At 45.6% G+C, this 19,868-nt stretch overlaps 1 protein-coding gene across 1 annotated transcript in view; it reads left to right on the forward strand.

Annotated features, from left to right (window-relative positions):
• Window positions 1–19,868, forward strand: part of pknox1.1 (pbx/knotted 1 homeobox 1.1) — a 127,549-nt gene that overhangs the window by 20,440 nt on the left and 87,241 nt on the right. Inside the window, exon 2 of the mRNA XM_041211931.1 lies at window positions 3,008–3,110. Coding sequence (XP_041067865.1) covers window positions 3,008–3,110 — 103 coding nt within the window. The remainder of the gene's footprint in view (window positions 1–3,007; window positions 3,111–19,868) is intronic.

Raw genomic sequence — 19,868 nt, forward strand, 5'->3', positions numbered from 1 at the left:
TGTCTCAATTTCTGGTGATAAATTGTCCATCAATATCCATTACAAGCCTACCGACTCCCACAGCTACCTCGACTACAGCTCCTCACACCCCACTTCCTGTAAGGACTCCATCCCATTCTTTCAGTTCCTTCGCCTCCGTGGCAGCTGTTCTGATGATGCTACCTTCAAAAACAGTTCCTCTGACATGTCCTCCTTCTTCCTTAACCGAGGTTTTCCTCCCACGGTCGTTGACAGGGCCCTCAACCGTGTCCGGCCCATCTCCCGTGCATCCGCCCTCACTCCTTCTCCTCCCTCCCAGAAACATGATAGGGTCCCCCTTGTTCTCACTTATCACCCCACCAGCCTCCGCATTCAAAGGATCATCCTGTGCCATTTCCGCCAACTCCAGCATGATGCCACCACCAAACACATCTTCCCTTCACCCCCCCGGCGGCATTCCGTAGGGATCGTTCCCTCCGGGACACCCTGGTCCATTCCTCCATCACCCCCTACTCCTCAACCCCTACCTATGGCACCTCCCCATGCCCACGCAAAAGATGCAACACCTGCCCCTTCACTTCCTCTCTCCTCACCGTCCAAGGGCCCAAACACTCCTTTCAAGTGAAGCAGCATCTCACTTGCATTTCCCCCAACTTAGTCTACTGCATTCGTTGCTCCCAATGCGGTCTCCTCTACATTGGAGAGACCAAACTGGGCGACCGCTTTGCAGAACACCTGCAGTCTGTCCGCAAGAAAGGCCCAAACCTCCCTGTTGCTTGCCATTTCAACACTCCACCCTGTTCTCTTGCCCACATGTCTGTCCTTGGTTTGCTGCATTGTTCCAGTGAAGCCCAACGCAAACTGGAGGAACAGCACCTCATCTTCCGACTAGGCACTTTACAGCCTTCCGGACTGAATATTGAACTCAACAACTTTAGATCTTGAACTCCCTCCTCCATCCCCACCCCCTTTCCGTTTCTTCCCCCTTCCTTTTGTTTTTTCCAATAATTTATATAGATTTTTCTTTTCCCACCTATTTCCATGATTTTTAAATCTTGTATGCCCTGCTAGTCTTTCCACCCCACCCCCACTAGAGCTGTACCTTGAGTGCCCTGTCATCTATTCTTAATTAGCACATTCGTTTAGATAATATCACCACCTTCAACACTTCTTTGTTCCTTTGTGACATCTTTTGATTATCTGCTCCTATCACTGCTTGCTTGTCCCTACAACCACACCAACCCCCCAACTTCTCTCCTCCCATCCCCCCACCCTCCCCCCCCCCACCTTAAAACAGCTTATATTTCACCCCTCTTCTAATATTCAGTCAGTTCTGTTGAAGGGTTATGAGGACTTGAAACGTCAACTCTTTTCTTCTCTGCCGATGCTGCCAGACCTGCTGAGTTTTTCCAGGCAATTCTGTTTTTGTTTTGGATTTCCAGCATCCGCAGTTTTTTGTTTTTAAGCACTCCAAAGTCTACTCCGCTGGAATCCAATCTCTTAATAGTTTTTATTACCTGTTCTACGCTCACTTTAATTTTGAAGGTTAACAATACAACCATAATTAGCACCCAAATGCTCCTATATTTCAATTTAACTTTAATCCAGCTTCATTAGTTAGGAGTAAATCCAATATTTGCTTCTCCCTGTGGGCTTCATTGCAAGCCGTTTAAGAAATGATCCTTTAAGTTCTTCAATCAAGTTCCTCACATATACATAATATGAAAGCAAAATACCTTGGATGCTGGAAATCTTAAGTAAAAACAGCAAATGCTGGTAGAACTCAGCAGCTCTGGCAGCGTCTGTGGAGAGAGAAACAGGCTTTACCTCTGAAGAGTCATACGGACTCGAAACGTTAACTCTGTTTCTCTCTCCACAGACGCTGTCAGACCTGCAGAGTTTTACCAGCATTTTCTGTTTTTATTTCCTCACATGTACAGAGTGTTCCCACTATAAATCTCAGTGTGTGACAGGGATTACAGCTGTGTCCTTGGCATTAACCTTGAGTCACCTCCGCAGCGGTATAACCCCTCCGTTTTATTTTCTAGCGACTTATAACAAATTCCTAGCATTAAGGTTCTCACTCTTCCAGGCTTTACCAATTCCCAATTAATTTATATACGAACGTACAAATTAGGTGTTGGAGTCAGCCACTCAGCCCCTTGAGCCTGCTCTGCCATTCAATAGGATCATGGCTGCTCTGGTTGTAACCTCAACCCCACATCCCTGCCTACCCCTGATAACCTTTCACCCCCCTTCTTAATCAAGAATCTATCTAGCTCTGCCTTAATATTTTCAAAGACTCTGCTTCCACCGTCTTTTCAGGAGGAGAGCTCCATAGACTCACAACCCTCTGAGAGAAAAAATATCTCCTCATCTGTCTTAAATGAGCGACCCCTTATTTTTAAACAGTGACCCTTGGTTCTAGATTCTCCCACAGAGGAAACAACCTTTCCATATCCACCCTACCAAGACCCCTCAGGATCTTAAAGATTTCAATCAAGTTGCATCTTACTCTTCTGAAGCTATTTCCCACAGCAATATATAAACATTCCTGAGAAATTGTGCCTCCACACTCTGTAAGTTAGTAATAGCATCGTGCGTTTCTGAGCCCCTTCCCACTACCCTCCCCCTCTCACCTGAAGCACCACTCCATCAGGGGAGTGAGTTTGCTCTTGCAGTGCTTTGAGTTTTTTTGTAGGGTTATGGTATGTGCTGGTTTAATGTTTCTGAGCAAGGGTGTGTGGTGTTACAGAGTGGGTGAGAATCTTGCACATACCCAGTTTCTGACCTGTACCACAATCTGCATCCTGGGAAGTCCTTATGGAGATAGATGAAAAATCAGTGCTGGCCCACTCAAGGTGTGCAGCATCATCTTGAGGCAGCCAGTTGCAGAGTTATAGAGACATGGAGGCAGACATCTGGCCCTGTGCCTTTGTCAGAATATAGTGGCTGTCATGGAGAATAAAAGGAAAAAAGCAAAAAATTGTGAACTGTTTCTCAAATCATTCTCTCCTGTACATTTCAGGGTCACCATCTTCCTTCCTCATGATGCCAACATTGTTCCAGCTTCCCTTAGAACCATGATGGCGACACAGCCAATTACCCTCGATTCCTACCCAGAGCAGCCGGTAAGACAGCTGCATTGCAATACTTTTTGCTCCTTTGGTATAATACTAACTTTATATGAAGAAGAGAAGAGTTTTCTGAGGTGTCATTGATGGGACAGCAAGCCATTAATGAAGAGTTTGGGTTGCAAATCAGAATCATAGGCTGGGATTTTCTGGTGCTGCCTGTGGCAGGAATCGTCACGAGCAGGACAGAAAATTTGATGGACCAGCCAAAGGTCCATTGACCTTGGATGGGAATTTCCAGTCCCGCAGGGGGCAGGACCAGAGAATTCCAGCCGTAGTCTGTTAGCATTATCTCCAACCCATGCTTGTGTCCACCAAGAGAATGTAACAGAGGCTCACAGATTCTACCATTATTATCTCTTCAACTGAAACAAGCTGAGAAGAATTGCTGAGCACAACAGTGCCAGGGAGCAGGGTACAGCAAACCCTGACACTGTGATAAGATTGACAGTGTGAAAGAACAGGATTGACATCAGCAGAGATACAATCTGAACACAGAGTGCTGGGGGGAGAGGGGTTACTGAGTGACTGTGTGAGGGAGCTGGATCAACATCAGTAGAGATACACTCAGTAACACAAGGCACTAGGTGGAGTGGGGTTACTGAGTGACTGTGCAGGTGCTGGATTAACATCAGTAGAGATACACTCAGTAACATAGGGCGTTGGGGGGAGTGGGGTTATTGTGTGACAGTGTGAGGGAGCTGGATTAACATCAGTAGAGATACAGTCAGTAACATGGCGCTGGGGGGAGTGAGGTTACTGAGTGACAGTGTGAGGGAGCTGGATTAACATCAGTAGAGATACAGTCAGTAACAGAGGGCACTGGGGGGGAGACGGGTTACTGAGTGACAGTGAGAGGGAGCTAGATTAACATTGACAGTAATACAGTTCCAAGTCAGAATGCGTGTGGCTTGGAAGGGAACTTGCAAGTGGTGATGTTTCCATGCATCTGCTGTCTTTGTCCTCCAAGGTGGTAGATTTGTGAGTTTGGAAGATGTTGTTGAAGAAGCCTTGGTGAGTTTCTGCAACACATCTTGTATGTGGCACACACTGCTGCCATGGTATATGGGTGGTGGAGGGAGTTACTATTTAAGTTGGTGGATAGGTTCTGATCAAGTGGGCAGCTTTGTCCTGGATGGTGTCGAACTTCTTGAAAATTGTGGGAGCTGCACTCATTCAGGCAAGTGAGGAGTATTCCATCACACTCCTGACTTGTACCTTGTAGATGATGGTCAGGTTATTGGAGTTAGGAGGTAAATTAGCCTCTGCACGATTCCTAGCCTCTGAACTGCTCTTGTAACCACAGTATTTATATGACTAGTCCAGTTCAGTTTCTGGCCAATGGTAACTCCCCAGGATGTTGATAGTGGGGGATTCATTGATGCTAATGCCATTAATCGTCAAGGGGTGATGGATAGATTCTCTCTTGTTGGAGATGATCTGTGTGCATCACTTGTGTGGTGTGTATGCTACTTGCCACTTGTCAGCCCAAGCCTGGATATTGTCCAGGTCTTGCTGCATTTGGACACGGACTGCTTCAGTATCTGAGGAGCCGTGAATGATGCTGAACATTGTGCAATCATCAGTGAACATCCCCACTTCTGACCTTATTATGGAGGGAAGGTCACTGATGAAACAGCTGAAGATGGTTGGGCCGAGGACACTACCCTGAGGAACTCCTGCACTGATGTCACGTGACGGAGAAGTTTTTTTCCTTTTTTCATTCAAGGGATGTGGGTGTCTCTGGTGGGACCAGCATTTATTGCCCACCCCTAACTGCCCTTGAGAAGGTGGTGTTGATCCATCACAGTCCATGTGGTACCGCCTATATTAATTGACCAAAAGACCATTATAAGATGTAGGAGCAGAAGTTGGCCATTCAGCCCATCGAGTCTGCTCTGCCATTCAATGTGATCATGGCTGATCTGATAATCCTCAACTCCACTTTCCTGACTTTTCCCCATGACCCTTGATTCCCTTACTGATTAAAAATCTGTCCATCTCAGCCTTGAATATATGTAATGACCCAGTCTCTACAGCCCTCTGCGGTAAAGAATTCCACAGATTCACTACCCTCAGAGAAGGGGAGAAGGAGGGAGAATGGGGTTGAGAAACTTATCAGCCATGATTGAATGGCAGGGCAGACTCAATGAGCTGAATGGCCTAATTTCTGCTCCTATGTCTTTTAGTCTTATAGAAGAAATTCCTCCTCATCTCTGTTTTAAATGGGTGACCCCTTACTCTGAGATTATGCCCTCTGGTCCTAGACTCTCCCACAAGGGAAACAACCCCTCAGCCTCTACCCTGTCAAGCCCCCTAAGAATCTTATATGTTTCAATTAGGTTGCCTCTCATTCTTCTAAACTCCAATGAGTACAGGACCAGCCTACTCAACCTCTCCTCATAAGAATACCCCTCCATACCCGGGATCAACCCAGTGAACCTTCTCTGCCACCAATGTAGTATCTGAAAACCTAGGAGTTGTCTCTATCTTGACTTTTGAAACATTTTCTGTGTTTGGTATCTCTCCAAGTTCTTCACAGACAGTCGGCAGCAGCTTTTGCACAATGAGCTTTAAGAGCAAAATCCCTATAAGACATGCAGGTTTAGCTGAAACATGTGCTAGCCTCGCACACTGCTGGGCCACTTTGGAGTGTGTAGCTAACCAGTCACTAATGTGTTTGGTGCTGGGCTGTATGCTGAAATGAGAAGGCAGCATGAAGCGTGATACTTGCCTCAACCAGGTGCGGGGTAATCGCAGAGCGCAACCTCCACATCCGAAAATGTGAGTACTCGAATACCCCACCCCCTTCCCTACCTGAAAAATTTGATATAATTTTTACTTTTGGTGCGACCAGAGAACATTTGATGTCGAATGATCAAATTTGGAATGCGTTTGATTGCGGTCAGCAGCGTTTTGCATCTTTGATATCAAATGCAATCAAACGGCAAAAGACACTCAAAGTTATCAGGGTCTAAACTCTGGTCCCCCTTCCCCCTGCCCACCCCACCCCACCCACCCACCCCACCCCACCACACCCTGGTCTCAGTTCCTAAATTCTCCCACTTGCTCCCTCTTCCCTCAGTCTCCAAACTCTCTCTCCCCCTTTCACCACCTTCTCTTCTCACCTCCAAACCTTCTGCCCCACCCATTCCTGTCCAGTCTTGAAACTATCGCCCCTCCCCCAACTTCCAGTCTCTAAACACCTCACCCTGCCGCCCCCCAGCCCCATTCCACTTAAAACTCTTTGCCCAGGCTCCTTCTACTCTCCAAAATTTGCACCCACCCCCTTCTAGTCTCCAAACTCTGCACCCGCCCCCTTCTAGTCTCCAAACTCTGCACCCGCCCCCTTCTAGTCTCCAAACTCTGCACCCGCCCCCTTCTAGTCTCCAAACTCTGCACCCGCCCCCTTCTAGTCTCCAAACTCTGCACCCGCCCCCTTCTAGTCTCCAAACTCTGCACCCCTCCCCCTTCTAGTCTCCAAAATTTGCACCTGCCCCCTTCTGGTCTCCAAACTCTGCACCCGCCCCCTTCTAGTCTCCAAACTCTGCACCCGCCCCCTTCTAGTCTCCAAACTCTGCACCCGCCCCCTTCTAGTCTCCAAACTCTGCACCCGCCCCCTTCTAGTCTCCAAACTCTGCACCCGCCCCCTTCTAGTCTCCAAACTCTGCACCTGCCCCCTTCTAGTCTCCAAAATTTGCACCTGCCCCCTTCTAGTCTCCAAACTCTGCACCTGCCCCCTTCTGGTCTCCAAACTCTGCACCCGCCCCCTTCTAGTCTCCAAACTCTGCACCCCCCCCTTCTAGTCTCCAAACTCTGCACCCCCCCCCTTCTAGTCTCCAAACTCTGCACCCGCCCCCTTCTAGTCTCCAAACTCTGCACCCCCCCCCTTCTAGTCTCCAAACTCTGCACCCGCCCCCTTCTAGTCTCCAAACTCTGCACCCGCCTCCTTCTAATCTGCAAACTCTGCACCCGCCCCCTTCTAGTCTCCAAACTTTGCACCTGCCCCCTTCTAGTTTCCAAACTCTGCACCTGCCCCCTTCTAGTCTCCAAACTCTGCACCTGCCCCCTTCTGGTCTCCAAACTCTGCACCCGCCCCCTTCTAGTCTCCAAACTCTGCACCCGCCCCCTTCTAGTCTCCAAACTCTGCAGCAGCCCCCTTCTAGTCTCCAAACTCTGCACCCGCCCCCTTCTAGTCTCCAAACTCTGCACCCGCCCCCTTCTGGTCTCCAAACTCTGCACCTGCCCCCTTCTAGTCTCCAAACTCTGCACCCGCCCCCTTCTAGTCTCCAAACTCTGCACCCGCCCCCTTCTGGTCTCCAAACTCTGCACCCGCCCCCTTCTAGTCTCCAAACTCTGCACCCGCCCCCTTCTAGTCTCCAAACTCTGCACCCGCCCCCTTCTAGTCTCCAAACTCTACAGCAGCCCCCTTCTAGTCTCCAAACTCTGCACCCGCCCCCTTCTAGTCTCCAAACTCTGCACCAGCCCCCTTCTAGTCTCCAAACTCTGCACCCGCCCCCTTCTAGTCTCCAAACTCTGCACCCGCCCCCTTCTAGTCTCCAATCTCTGCAGCAGCCCCCTTCTAGTCTCCAAACTCTGCACCCGCCCCCTTCTAGTCTCCAAACTCTGCACCCGCCCCCTTCTAGTCTCCAAACTCTGCACCCGCCCCCTTCTAGTCTCCAAACTCTGCACCTGCCCCCTTCTAGTCTCCAAACTCTGCACCCGCCCCCTTCTAGTCTCCAAACTCTGCACCCGCCCCCTTCTAGTCTCCAAACTCTGCACCCGCCCCCTTCTAGTCTCCAAACTCTGCACCCGCCCCCTTCTAGTCTCCAAACTCTGCAGCAGCCCCCTTCTAGTCTCCAAACTCTGCAGCAGCCCCCTTCTAGTCTCCAAACTCTGCACCCGCCCCCTTCTAGTCTCCAAACTCTGCACCCGCCCCCTTCTAGTCTCCAAACTCTGCACCAGCCCCCTTCTAGTCTCCAAACTCTCCGCCCCGACTTCCCCGTTCCAGTCTCCAACTCTTCCCCTCAGTCTCCAAACACTCCCCCCTCTCCCCCCTGCAGTTTCCAAACTCTCCCCTCCTTTCCCTTCATTCTCTGGGCCTTGGGTCACACTGTCACCGCTGAACTCCAGGCTTCGCCAAACTCTCTTGCCCCCACGCCCCCCAACTTCCCCAAATCTCACCTCATTGCCGGAGCCCTCGCTGCTCCCAGGGCAGCTTCAAAACTTCAGCAGGGCTGGCCTCAGTGTCATTTCTGGCTCCAGTCAGCCCCATAAGTTGAGATTTCCAGTTGGGCGGGGTTTGGGGGGTAAGGGAAGAGAAGGGGAGAGGGTGGAAGGGGAGAAGAGGAGAGAAAGAGAGGGCAAGAGAGAAACAGAGGGGGGAGAGAGGAAGAGAACTTCTGCAATCTGGAGGCTTTGGGTGTTCGGGCCGGGGTGGGGGGTGGAAAAATTGCCCGGTGGGGTTGTGGGGGAGATAATTGCTCAGGGAGGGGTTGCTAGGAGAAAAGGGGGATGTGAAGGAGGAGAAAACTGCTGCAATCTAGTGTTGGGGGAGAGGGGGGTTGGGGAAGGCAGGGTTGTGCTCCATGAGTTATAGGTTATGAAGAAAACGTAAAACCAATTATCAAAAACAGATGTTTTGGAGAGCCGGTGCAGACATGATGGACCGAATAGCCTCCTCCTGTGCTGTTAAAATTCTGTGATGTTAGAACAGAGCCTGCTTTTTCTAAAGTTAGCTCTGTTTTATGATGTTTGCAGCCACTGAAATTCAGAAATATGGAAAATAAACTCTATGATTGTTTTCAAATGCCTGAATGCTTCAGTGATCTTGTGAATTGCAATTGTTTGAGCACTGTGGTTTGGGACAATTGATGACCTTGATGTCAGTGACATTACTTGTAGTATTAAATGATTGCTTTTGACTGCAATTGATGTCAAATGTGTGCGAATGAATGCAGATGATGCCAAAATTTTCAGGTTGGTGTTCTTGTGTTCAAACCCCTATGCAATAAAGGCCAGCATATAATTTATCTTCCTAATTGCTTACTGTACCTGCATGTTAACCTTCTGTTCCATGCACAAGAGCATTCAAATCCCTCTGAACACCAACATTTAATAGTTTCTCACCATCGAAAAAATATTTTGTATTTTTCTATCTTCCTACCAAATTGAATAATCTCACTCTTCCCCATATTATACTCCATCTGTTAGCTTGCTGCTCACTCACTTGTCTATATCTCTTTGCAACCTTTTTGTGTCCCCCTCACTTAGAGCTTAGCGGTTGGAGGGAATGATTTCCATATTTGTAAATGATGCTAAAATAGGAGGCAGAGTAAATAATTTGAAGGCACAGAGGAGATATTGATAAGATGATGGAATGGGAAACTTGGTTAAAAATAGCAGTAATAGTTATACTTTGAGTAGGGGAAAGCTGGGTGATTTGGAAAATTGGATGGAGTTTCATTACTTATTTTCCTGATAGCCTCGCGTGGGAATCCTCTGCCAACAACGTTTCTGTTTCTATGAATGCTTAGTCAAAAGTATTCAAGTCCTGTAGCCCGAAGACTAACTGTTTGGTTTAAAATGGAGGGAAATAAAATTTCATTGGATTATTTAAAATCAATTTTAGCAGAAGCATGAACTTCCTGACATGCAAGATTAGTCTGAAAGACTTTAAGTATTTCTACTGTTCCGTTTAACTCGTATTGATGCACTTTGTCATCGTAAATGAGCTTTTGTTACATCGGGGCTAATTCTACAATGCGTCTACCAGTGAAAGCCTCTGCTACCAGCCAGGAATATTGGGAAATCGCGACTGTGAGGCTCACGTTGTATCGATAGTTGTGGTCAGTGTGCTGCCCTGTTGGTACAGCTGGTGGATAAGGCTGATGCCAGTATTTTGCACCCATAATATCAGCCCCTATGGTTCCTTTCTTCATGGTTGACCTATAGATAACGGTTCATCCTGTCTTTTCCGAAAACTTCTGGCTCTTAATGTTCTGCAACTTTAGTTGCCTCTCCTTATCAGTAACTCTTTTCACTCTTCATTCACCATGGTGGTCTTTGTTGATTCCACGCTGTATTTATCAGTTTCCATTGGACTGCACACCTTCAGTTCATACAACACCTGCCCCATTCTGCTGTACCTGTCAATCGAATGCCTTTCAATTCTTCAAAGCTATAATTTTTTCATGTTTCTCCCACCTCTTGACCTTTGATGGCTTCACTCTTCGTCCTCCTTCTGTAAATATCCTTGGCCTCATTATCTCTGGAGTTCCATCTCCTCTATTGCTAAAGTTGACTTTGACAAGCTCTGTTTTCCCTTTCATGCTGAAATCTGGTGCATGAGGTATCATTAATGCTTTTATACTTGATAAAAGTGATTCCAGAACAATGGGAGGCCACATAGAAGCTGGTAACCACTTTTAAGCTCTCTCAAGCAGCAATGTGATAATGAGCAGATAATCTGTTGATTGAGGGATTAATATTGGCAAGGACGCAGTGAATAATACCCCTAAGATAAAAGCAAAAGCACAGGAGATAATACCCCTGCTCTTCTTCTGTGTGGGATCTTTTACATTTGCCTGAAATAGCAGACATCTTGGTTTAACACCTTGTCCAAAACACCGCACTACCAATAGCGCAGCACTCCCTCAGTACAATGGAGTAGTGTTAGCCGTCATTTCTATCCTTAAGTCCTGGAGTGAGACTTAAACCCACAACCTGTAGACTCAAAAGTGAGAGTGCTACCAACTGAGCCCCTGCTGACAAAAGGGCAAGAGAGCCTAAGAGGCTACTTGGTTCCGATTGTGAATGCTACTATTGGACAACAAGGCTGGCTTCTGCCTCTTCCTCTGCCCCCTCAAATCCACTTGGAATATGCAGCTCCTCTTGAATAACTCCAGCCATTTACTCTAATTACAGTAGTTACTCATGGCAGCAGTATTTTGCCACAGGGTGTAATAAGTACGCATCAAAGAGTCATTACAAAGTTGTAAATGTGTTTTAATACAACCATTCATTGTTCCTTCCTGTGAGAGAAACAAAGACGACTTAGCTTGTCATATTACAGGCAGTCAGCTGTTGCTACTCAATGTAAGAGTCCAGACAGAATTGTCCGAGTGCTCCCAAGAGGTTAGCAATACATTAGCCCGGAGTGTGGGGCTATGCTGTGAACAGACAACATATTTCAAAGGTTGGTGTTATCATCTTACTGTTCAACTTAAAAAAGTAATGACTGGAGCTTTTGTATTGGCAGCATTTGGCTGAATAAAGATTTGGTTGTACATAAGTGATGTACAACCAATAAAAAGTATATTTTGAACATTCTGAGGGGAAAATTTTTAGAAACAAACATTTTTAATCCTTGTTCAGTTTTTGAATAGAATTGTGAATAAGTTCCCAAATGCATTCTGACCCACTTGTTTGCTTGTAATAACCCCGACTTTTGAAAGTGAATAAAATCTAGCTCAATTTACAAAAGTTAGATTTGCTTAACTTCATTTTCCCTTAAAGAAAAGTAAATTGATTAGAGCCTTGTTTGTAGTTGAAATCTGAATATTCAGCAATTTTTGAATTAAGATTGTGATTTAAGATTTACTAATTAACCTTGGAAATAGAGTTTTCTATCTCCGGGAGCTAGTTTGGGTGCAGCCAGGAGTTATTGACAATTAGACTGTTTCTGGTCACTTTCTGATTAGAATGCTTCAGGTGATAAGTCAGATAATAACTGTCTGTTATGTGACAAGGGATTGAGGCAAAGGTGACGAGAGTTTCTCCAGTTACCCTCAGATTGCACTGTGTGCTAGTCAGGCTCCAGGCTCCATATAATGATTGCTCGGAGCAGGGTTCTGATGGTGCTTCTGTTGTATTCTGGAATTTTCCGGCCACATTGGCATCGTGCGTCGGGGGTGTGGGAGCATGGTGAGAAGGCCAAAAATTGGTTTTATGCCGTCATGAAATAAGTTTGAATTATTCTGCTCCCTCTTCAAAGGTGCAACGTGTATCCTGCAGCTGCATGTCAGGAATCTAATTTCGATACTTTAATATCTCATTATAAGCCCTGCTCACTAGAATTATCCCTCCACCCTGGGTCATCCATCATGCCGACGTGTTTCACAACTGTACATAAGCAACGTGCATCTGCCGAGCTGCACTTCACTCGGAACTTCGAGGTTTGTTTGCTGACCTTGCTTCAGGCAGCACTCGCAGTATCAGCTCCAGGCTTCACAGGCAACACCACATCACTTTTATGTGGGCTGACGGGCAGCTTTGCACCTACCAGAGCAGCTGTAAGGCAATGGTAGCTTTTCAAAAGCTGCAGGGCTAGGCCTTGCTTGGGGAAGGGGGACAAGTGGCCTCAGACAAGGAAAGAGGCTGCAGGCCGAGGGCTGTACTGGGGACTGGGGGAGGGGGGTATCCCAGGGTGTGTGGGGGGGCACATTTGATCTGTGCAAGTGGCCTCAAGAGGGTGAGGGCTGAGGAGGCAGCTTCCAGAGGAGATGAGGCCAGATGGAGATGTGAGGGTGTGTGTGAGAGAGTGAGTGGTGATGTCCCTTGAGCTGGCAGTGAATGAGATGTCAGTGAATGTGTGATGGGCTTGCGAGTGTATGAGTTTAGTGATGAGATGGTTGCCTTCCCCTGGCAGCATGGATGAGATGACTCATCAGTTTTCTGCAGTGGATGGCTGACCTCTTGTGTGCAGCAATAGCACTGACCAGCACTGCCACCATCTCCCAAGCCAGAGTGTGAGACTGATGGGCCTCCCGCAGCCAGAAGGCATTCCAGGGATGCGTCACTGAATCAGGAGCTGCACTCTTGGCTTTTGGAGCCATGTCTTCACCAGACAAGTCCTGGATACAAGCATGGAGAAGTGTGTATGCTGCTACAGTTTAAATATGGTGCCCTGTGTGAGGAAGCAGTGAGGTAATGGTGTGGTGGGCAAATTGGAGGCGGTCCCCCAGCGACACGGTGTGTTTCCTGTGGTTGCATAATTAATGAGGTGGGAATGGGGTGATACGGCGCAAAAACCCGCCATTGCAGCTGGTGGGTAAAACGACTTCTTTCCCGCCTGCTACCACACTTTGTGCAAATCTGGGACGATTTTGCCCTCAATATTCACTGCCATCATTACTACATCTTGATTTGTTTGCAGACTTCCTTGGAATTGCTATCTTGTTTTAACAAATAGGATTAAGGAGGAATGCGAAAAATCCAATTGAAGCTGAGGAAATGGCATACATGTGGTTGAATTCAGTCTACAGCAAACAGGCCATTTAGCCCATCTGGCTCATTCCAGTGTTTATACTCCACATGAGCCTCCTCCCATCACAATTCATCTAACCCTATTAGCTTATGCTTCATTTTCTTCGTCCCTCATTGGCTTATCTAGCTTCTTCTTAAATGCATCTGTTATGGTCAAGAGGGCGAGGTGAATTGAATTACTATCATTGTTCCCCCTTCTGCTCATGACAGCGGTAGTTTTAACTTCTAATTGAATTTGTTTCTGTTAGTATCCTTTCCCTTGTTGAAAGGGGCCGTGGTGTGTTTCCTAAACCCCAGTTTATGAGGTTGAATGTTAACAATAACACCACAGCAAACTCTTTAAGGTGAAACAAAACTAGGATTTATTAACACATCCAAAACTCGAGGGATGGATTGTGACACAAATTCACACTCAGGAGCATACAAGGTAGAAAGGCAAAGAAAGAAAGGGAAAGAAGTTTCAAATTGTGAGTAACTTAAAAAAAAACAAAAAGGTACTGGCATTAGTTTACGTGAATCGAGTCCAGTAAGTCAATGTCCAGTGAAGGTTCTTTCAGGTGGATTTGTTTGGCAGAATTCCTGGTCTTTGTCCTAGGAACTCGATTGAGGTGGTCGAAGGTGCAGCAAAATATTCTTGTATTCTGGGAATTAGCTCACTCTGTCGGTGAATTACGTGATCCTTTCTGGAGATCCAACTTTAAGAGAGATGGAGGTCAGAGGCAGGCTGCTAGCCTAGAGTCCAGTTTTCTCTTCTAAGGTTAAACTGCAACTGAAAACAGAGTCCAAAAGCTGCATAATTAATCCAAACAGTTCAAGTCTCAGTCATGTGAAATGGTGATTTCGGGTCGAGCCATTAAGCTTATGACGTACTTTAAGGACCCTTGTTAAAACCCATTATATTTTGAGCAGGTAGCTGTGCAACCATTAGCACAACGTTGGAGATGGGGAGTCACAAATAGCTTTGTCTTTGTTCAGAGCTAGCTGGGGCAGATGTCTTGTCTACTAGTCCTTTGTGTTTGCTTGGCTGGAATGTTCATACAATGCAAAAGGGTGTTGCATTTCAGGAGGAAAGGGTTAGTCTTTGTCCATTGGAATGGCTTAGAATCTTTCCGGACTACCAGCACGTGACCAGCTTTATCAACCCAGTCCATTTCAAAAAAAACAGAATTTAAACAAGAGAATATGGAAGAGAAACAAATTATTAAGTTTTATTTCCTTCACGCCCTCTTGGCATGATGCATCTATACTATTCACCTTAACCCCCTGTGGTAGTGAGTTCCACATTCTCACTGCTCTCTGGGCAAAGAGGTTTCTCATGAATTCCCTCTTGGATTTATTGGTGACTATCATATATTTGTGATATCTAGTTTGGGACATCCCACAATTGGCAACCTTTTCTCTGTCTACCCTATCAAATCCTTTCATTACAAGGTCAAGGGTATTTGACATTTTGGAAGGACAGGAAGAAAGAAAGAGGAGGTGAGGTAGCACTGTTAATAAAGGATTAGATCAGTACAATAGTGAGAAATGATCTTGGTTCCGAAGATAAAGATGTAGAATCATTTTGGATAGAGGTAAGAAATAGCAAAGGAAAGAAGTCACTGGTGGGAGTAGTTTGAAGACCTCCTAGGAGTAGCTACACTGTAGGACTGAGTATAAATCAGTAAATAATGGAGGCTTGCAGGAAATGTACTGCAATAATTGTGGGTGATTTTAATCTTCATATAGATTGGACCAATCAAAAAGGATAGCCTGGAGGATAAATTCATAGAATTTATTAGGGACAGTTTCCTTGAACAATGCATTCTGGAACCAACCAGGGAGCAGGTTATATTAGACCTGCTAATGTGTAGTGGGACAGGATTAATTAATAACCCCATAGTAAAAGATCCATGAGGCGAGAACAATCAGAGTGATAGAATTTCTCATTCAGTATGAGGGTGAGAAATGTGGGCCTCAAACTGGTGCCTTGAACTGAAATAAAGGTGGTTACAAGGGTATGAAGACAAAGTTGGCTAAAGTGGAATGGGAAAATAGGCTATAAATTAAGACAACTGGAAGAAATGACAGACATTTAAGGTAATTCATAACTCTCAACAAAGATATATTCAACTGAGAAAGGAAGTGACAAACCCAGCGAGAGGAGATGCAATTCTAGACCTAGTCTTGGGGAACGAAGAAGGGCAAGTGGGTGAAGTGACAGTTAGCGACCATATCGGGGACAGTGATCACAGTTCAATTAGATTTAGCATAACCATGGAAAAGGACAGAGGTAAGGCAGGAGTAAAAGTCTTGGACTGGGGGAAGACAAATTTTGCCGAAATGAGAAGGGACTTGGCTGAGTTGGACTGGACAGCACTGCTGGAGGATAAAACAGTGGAAAACCAGTGGGAAGCACTAAAAAGCGAGATCCTAATTGTACAAAGTAGACATGTCCCCTACAAAAATAAGAGTGGTATTGCCAAATCTAGACCTCCCTGGTTGTCTAGAGGAATACAGGGGAAGATCAAACAGAAAAAGAAAGCAAACGATAGGTACAAAGAACTAAGCACTGCAAATAGCCTAGACAAATATAGGAAGTGCAGGGACGAAGTAAAAAAGGAAATAAGGAAATCAAAAAGAGGGCATGAAAAAAGATTAGCAAGCAAAGTTAAAGATAACCCAAAGATGTTTTATCAATTCATTAATGCTAAAAGGTTAGTTAAGGAAAAAAGTGGGACCTATTAGAGATGAAGATGGAAACTTGTGTGTAGATGCAGAGGCTGTGGGAAGGGTTTTGAATGAATATTTTGTCTCCGTGTTTACAAAGGAAAGGGAGGATGTAGATAAAGTAGTCCAGGAGGAACACTGTGAGATATTGGACGGAATAGTCATAAAGAGAGAGGAAGTACTCGAAGGGTTGAAATCCTTGAAGGTTGATAAGTCACCAGGGCCAGATGGATTGTTTCCGAGGCTGCTGAAGGAAGCCAGGGAGGAGATAGCAGATGCTCTGAGGATGATTTTCCAATCTTCACTAGACACAGGGGAGGTACCGGAGGACTGGAGAAATGCAAACGTAGTTCCATTGTTTAAAAAGGGATCAAAGGAAATGCCAAACAATTATAGGCCAGTTAGTCTTACATCGGTGGTGAGCAAATTAGTAGAATCAATCCTGAGAGAGAGGATTAACTGTCATGTGGAAAGGCATGGACTAGTCAGGGATGGTCAGCATGGATTTGTTAAAGGAAGGTCTTGCCTCACAAATTTGACTGAATTCTTTGAGGAAGTGACAAGAAGGGTTGATGAAGGTAGTGCAGTGGATGTTGTGTACATGGATTTTAGCAAGGCATTTGACAAGGTCCCACATGGCAGATTGGTCAGGAAAGTAAAAGCCCATGGGATTCAGGGTAATGTGGCAAACTGGATAAAAGGTTGGCTTTGTAACAGGAAACAAAGGGTAATGGTCGATGGATGCCCTTGTGAATGGAAAGTTGTCTTAAGTGGTGTTCTACAGGGCTCGGTGATGGGACCCTTGCTGTTTGTATTATATATTAACAATTTGGACGTGAACTTGGGGGGGACATGATTGGGAAATTTGCAGATGACACGAAGATTGGCCGAGTAGTGGATAGTGTAGGGGATAGCCATAATCTCCAAAACGATATAGATAGGTTGGTGGAGCGGGCGGTAAAGTGGCAGATGGATTTTAACATAGAGAATTGTGAGGTCATACATTTAGGGAGGTCAAACAGTTACAGGGATTACAAAATAAATGGGAATATACTAAGAGGGGTAGATGAAGTAAGAGATCTTGGCGTACAAGTACACAGGTCCCTGAAGGCAGCAGTTCAAGTAGAAAGGTTGTAAAGAAGGCATATGGAATGCTCTCCTTCATTGGCAGAGGTATAGAATATAAAAGTAAGGATATAATGTTGGAATTGTATAAAACACTGGTGAGGCCACAACTGAAGTGTTGTGTGCAGTTCTGGTCACCACATTACAGGAAGGACGTAATAGCTCTGGAGAGAGTGCAGAGGAGGTTTACAAGAATGTTGGCAGGGTTAGAAAAGTGTAGCTACGAGGAGAGATTGGATAGGTTGAGGTTATTTTCCTTAGAACAAAGAAGGCTGAGAGGTGACTTGATTGAGGTGTACAAAATTATGAGGAGAATAGATAGAGTGGACAGGATAAAATTGATCCCTTGATGGAGAATTCTAGAACCAGGGGACATAGATTCAAGATAAGTGGCAGAAGGTTTAGGGGTTACATGAGGAAGAACTTTTTTACGCAGAGGGTAGTGGGTGTCTGGAATTCGCTGCCCAAATTGGTGGTAGAGGCAGAAACTTTAAACTGTTTTAAAAAGTACCTGGATCTGTACCTGAAGTGCTGTAAGCTGCAGGGCTATGGGCCGGGTGCAGGAAGGTGGGATTAGAAAGGGCACCTGGGTGTCCTCTGGCTGGCATGGACATGATGGGCTGAATGGCCTCCTTCTGTGCTGTAACTTTTCTATGGTTCTAAAGAATCTATGAGAAGGATGCACTAAGAAAGTTAAGGATGGTGTCAAATTTGAAAAATGTTTACAATACTGTGAAGATTAGTGGTAGGCCAGAAGATTGGGAAATTTTTAGAAACCACCAAAGGATGACTAAAAAAATGAGAAATTAGAGATAATGAGCAAGAAATATAAAAACAGACAGTAAAAACTTATACAAGTATGTAAAAAGGAAAAGAGTAGCTAATGTGAGCATTGGTCCCTTAGGGGTTGAGACAGGGGAATTAATAATGGAAAACAAGGAAATGGCAGAGATTTGAACAAGTATTTTGTATCTGTTTTCACAGTAGATGACACAAAAAGCATCCCAAGAATAGTAGAAATGCAGGAGGCAAAAGGGAGAGAGGAACTTAAAACAATCATGTTCACCAGTGAAAAAGTACTCTGAAAACTAACGGGACTAAAGGCTGACAAGTCCCCTGGACCTGATGGCCTGCATCCTAGGGTCTTAGAAGTAGTGCCAGAGATAGTGGCTGCATTGGTGGCAATCTTCCAGAATTTCCTAGGCTCTGGAAAGGTCCCAAGGGATTGGAAAACCACAGATGCAACACCTCTATTCAAGAAAAGAAAGAGACAGAAAGCAGGAAACTATAGGCCTTGTTAGCCAAACACTTGTCATTAGGAAGATGCTAGAATCCATTCTTAAGGAGTTAGTAGCAGGACATTTGGAAAATCATAATGCAATCAGGCGGAGTCAACATGGTTTTGTGAAAGGGAAATTGTGTTTGACAGATTTATTAGAGTTCTTGGCGGATGTAATAAGCAGGATGGATAAAAGGGAACCAGTAGATGCAGTGCACTTGGATTTCTAAAAGGCATTCGATAAGATGCCCCATGAAAGGTTACTACACCAGATAAGAACACATGGAGTTGGATGACATATCTATAATCGATATAATTGTGATGAAACTGAAATGCTTACTTTAATCTGAAATCAAAGGTCGGGAACTCCAGGTCCTGACGAGCCGTGTGCCTTTTGCGCATGTGCCAGGTGGGAAATGGCTGCACGTGTGCAGTTTGGGGTTTTCACGTCTTCAGGCTAGGGACCAGCCCCATTCACCTGAGCAGAAACAAGGAAGAACAAATGGCGTGAAAAGGTCAAGTGATCTGAATTGGAGTGCCATCACAGAGGAAGGTGTCCCAAGGAGCAGGACACAGGGAGAGGCCCCAGAAAGCCCCAGACAGGGACAAAGGCAGGGATCAGAAAGAGGTGCTAGAAGTCATGCTGAAAGAAAGGCACAGAGCATTGGTTTCAAGTTAATGAGAGAGCTGTGAGGAGCAGACTTGAAGCAAAGTGGGCTCAAGAGAAACCCTGAAGGTCTGAGGAGACTGCCGAAGGTTGGTGACTCCTTACTGTGGGCTTTTTGGAGCAGTGGTGTTCTGCTTGGCACATCCAAAGATCTGAAATTGTGCTTGGAAGATGAAGTTTGAGTGTATGTGAAGATCCAGAGGAAAGAAATCTTGGAAGGCGAGATTGAAATCCTGGAGGTGGATCCTTGTCGAACTGTCAGAGTGGGAGCAACATTTGTAGAGAATTCCAAGGCGAGTTCTCGTGAGAAAGACCATGTTTCAGTGAAACTGGCTGCACTCAATGTGACAAATGACTGGGTGGGTTATTGAGTAAATGAAAATATAGAGGCGGCAGATTAATTCAGCAGGTATTTTGCATTGGTCTTCACTATAGAGGATACAAGTAACACCTCAGAAATAGATGAATATCAGGAATTGGAAGAGAGGGAGGAGCTCAGGAAAATTATAACCACCAGAGAAAATTGTTGGAGCTGTGGGCTGACAAATCACAGGGCCCTGATCGACTTCACCTAAGGTTTTGAAAGAAGTGGTTAGTGAGATAGTTCATGCAACTGTTTTAATTTTCCAAAACTCCCTGGATTTGGGGAAGGTGCCATTAGATTGGAAAATAGCAAATGTAACTCCTTTATTCAAAAAGGGAGGGAGAC

This window comes from Carcharodon carcharias, chromosome 18, assembly GCF_017639515.1.
Source record: "Carcharodon carcharias isolate sCarCar2 chromosome 18, sCarCar2.pri, whole genome shotgun sequence".
NCBI classification, from domain to species: Eukaryota; Metazoa; Chordata; class Chondrichthyes; order Lamniformes; family Lamnidae; genus Carcharodon; species Carcharodon carcharias.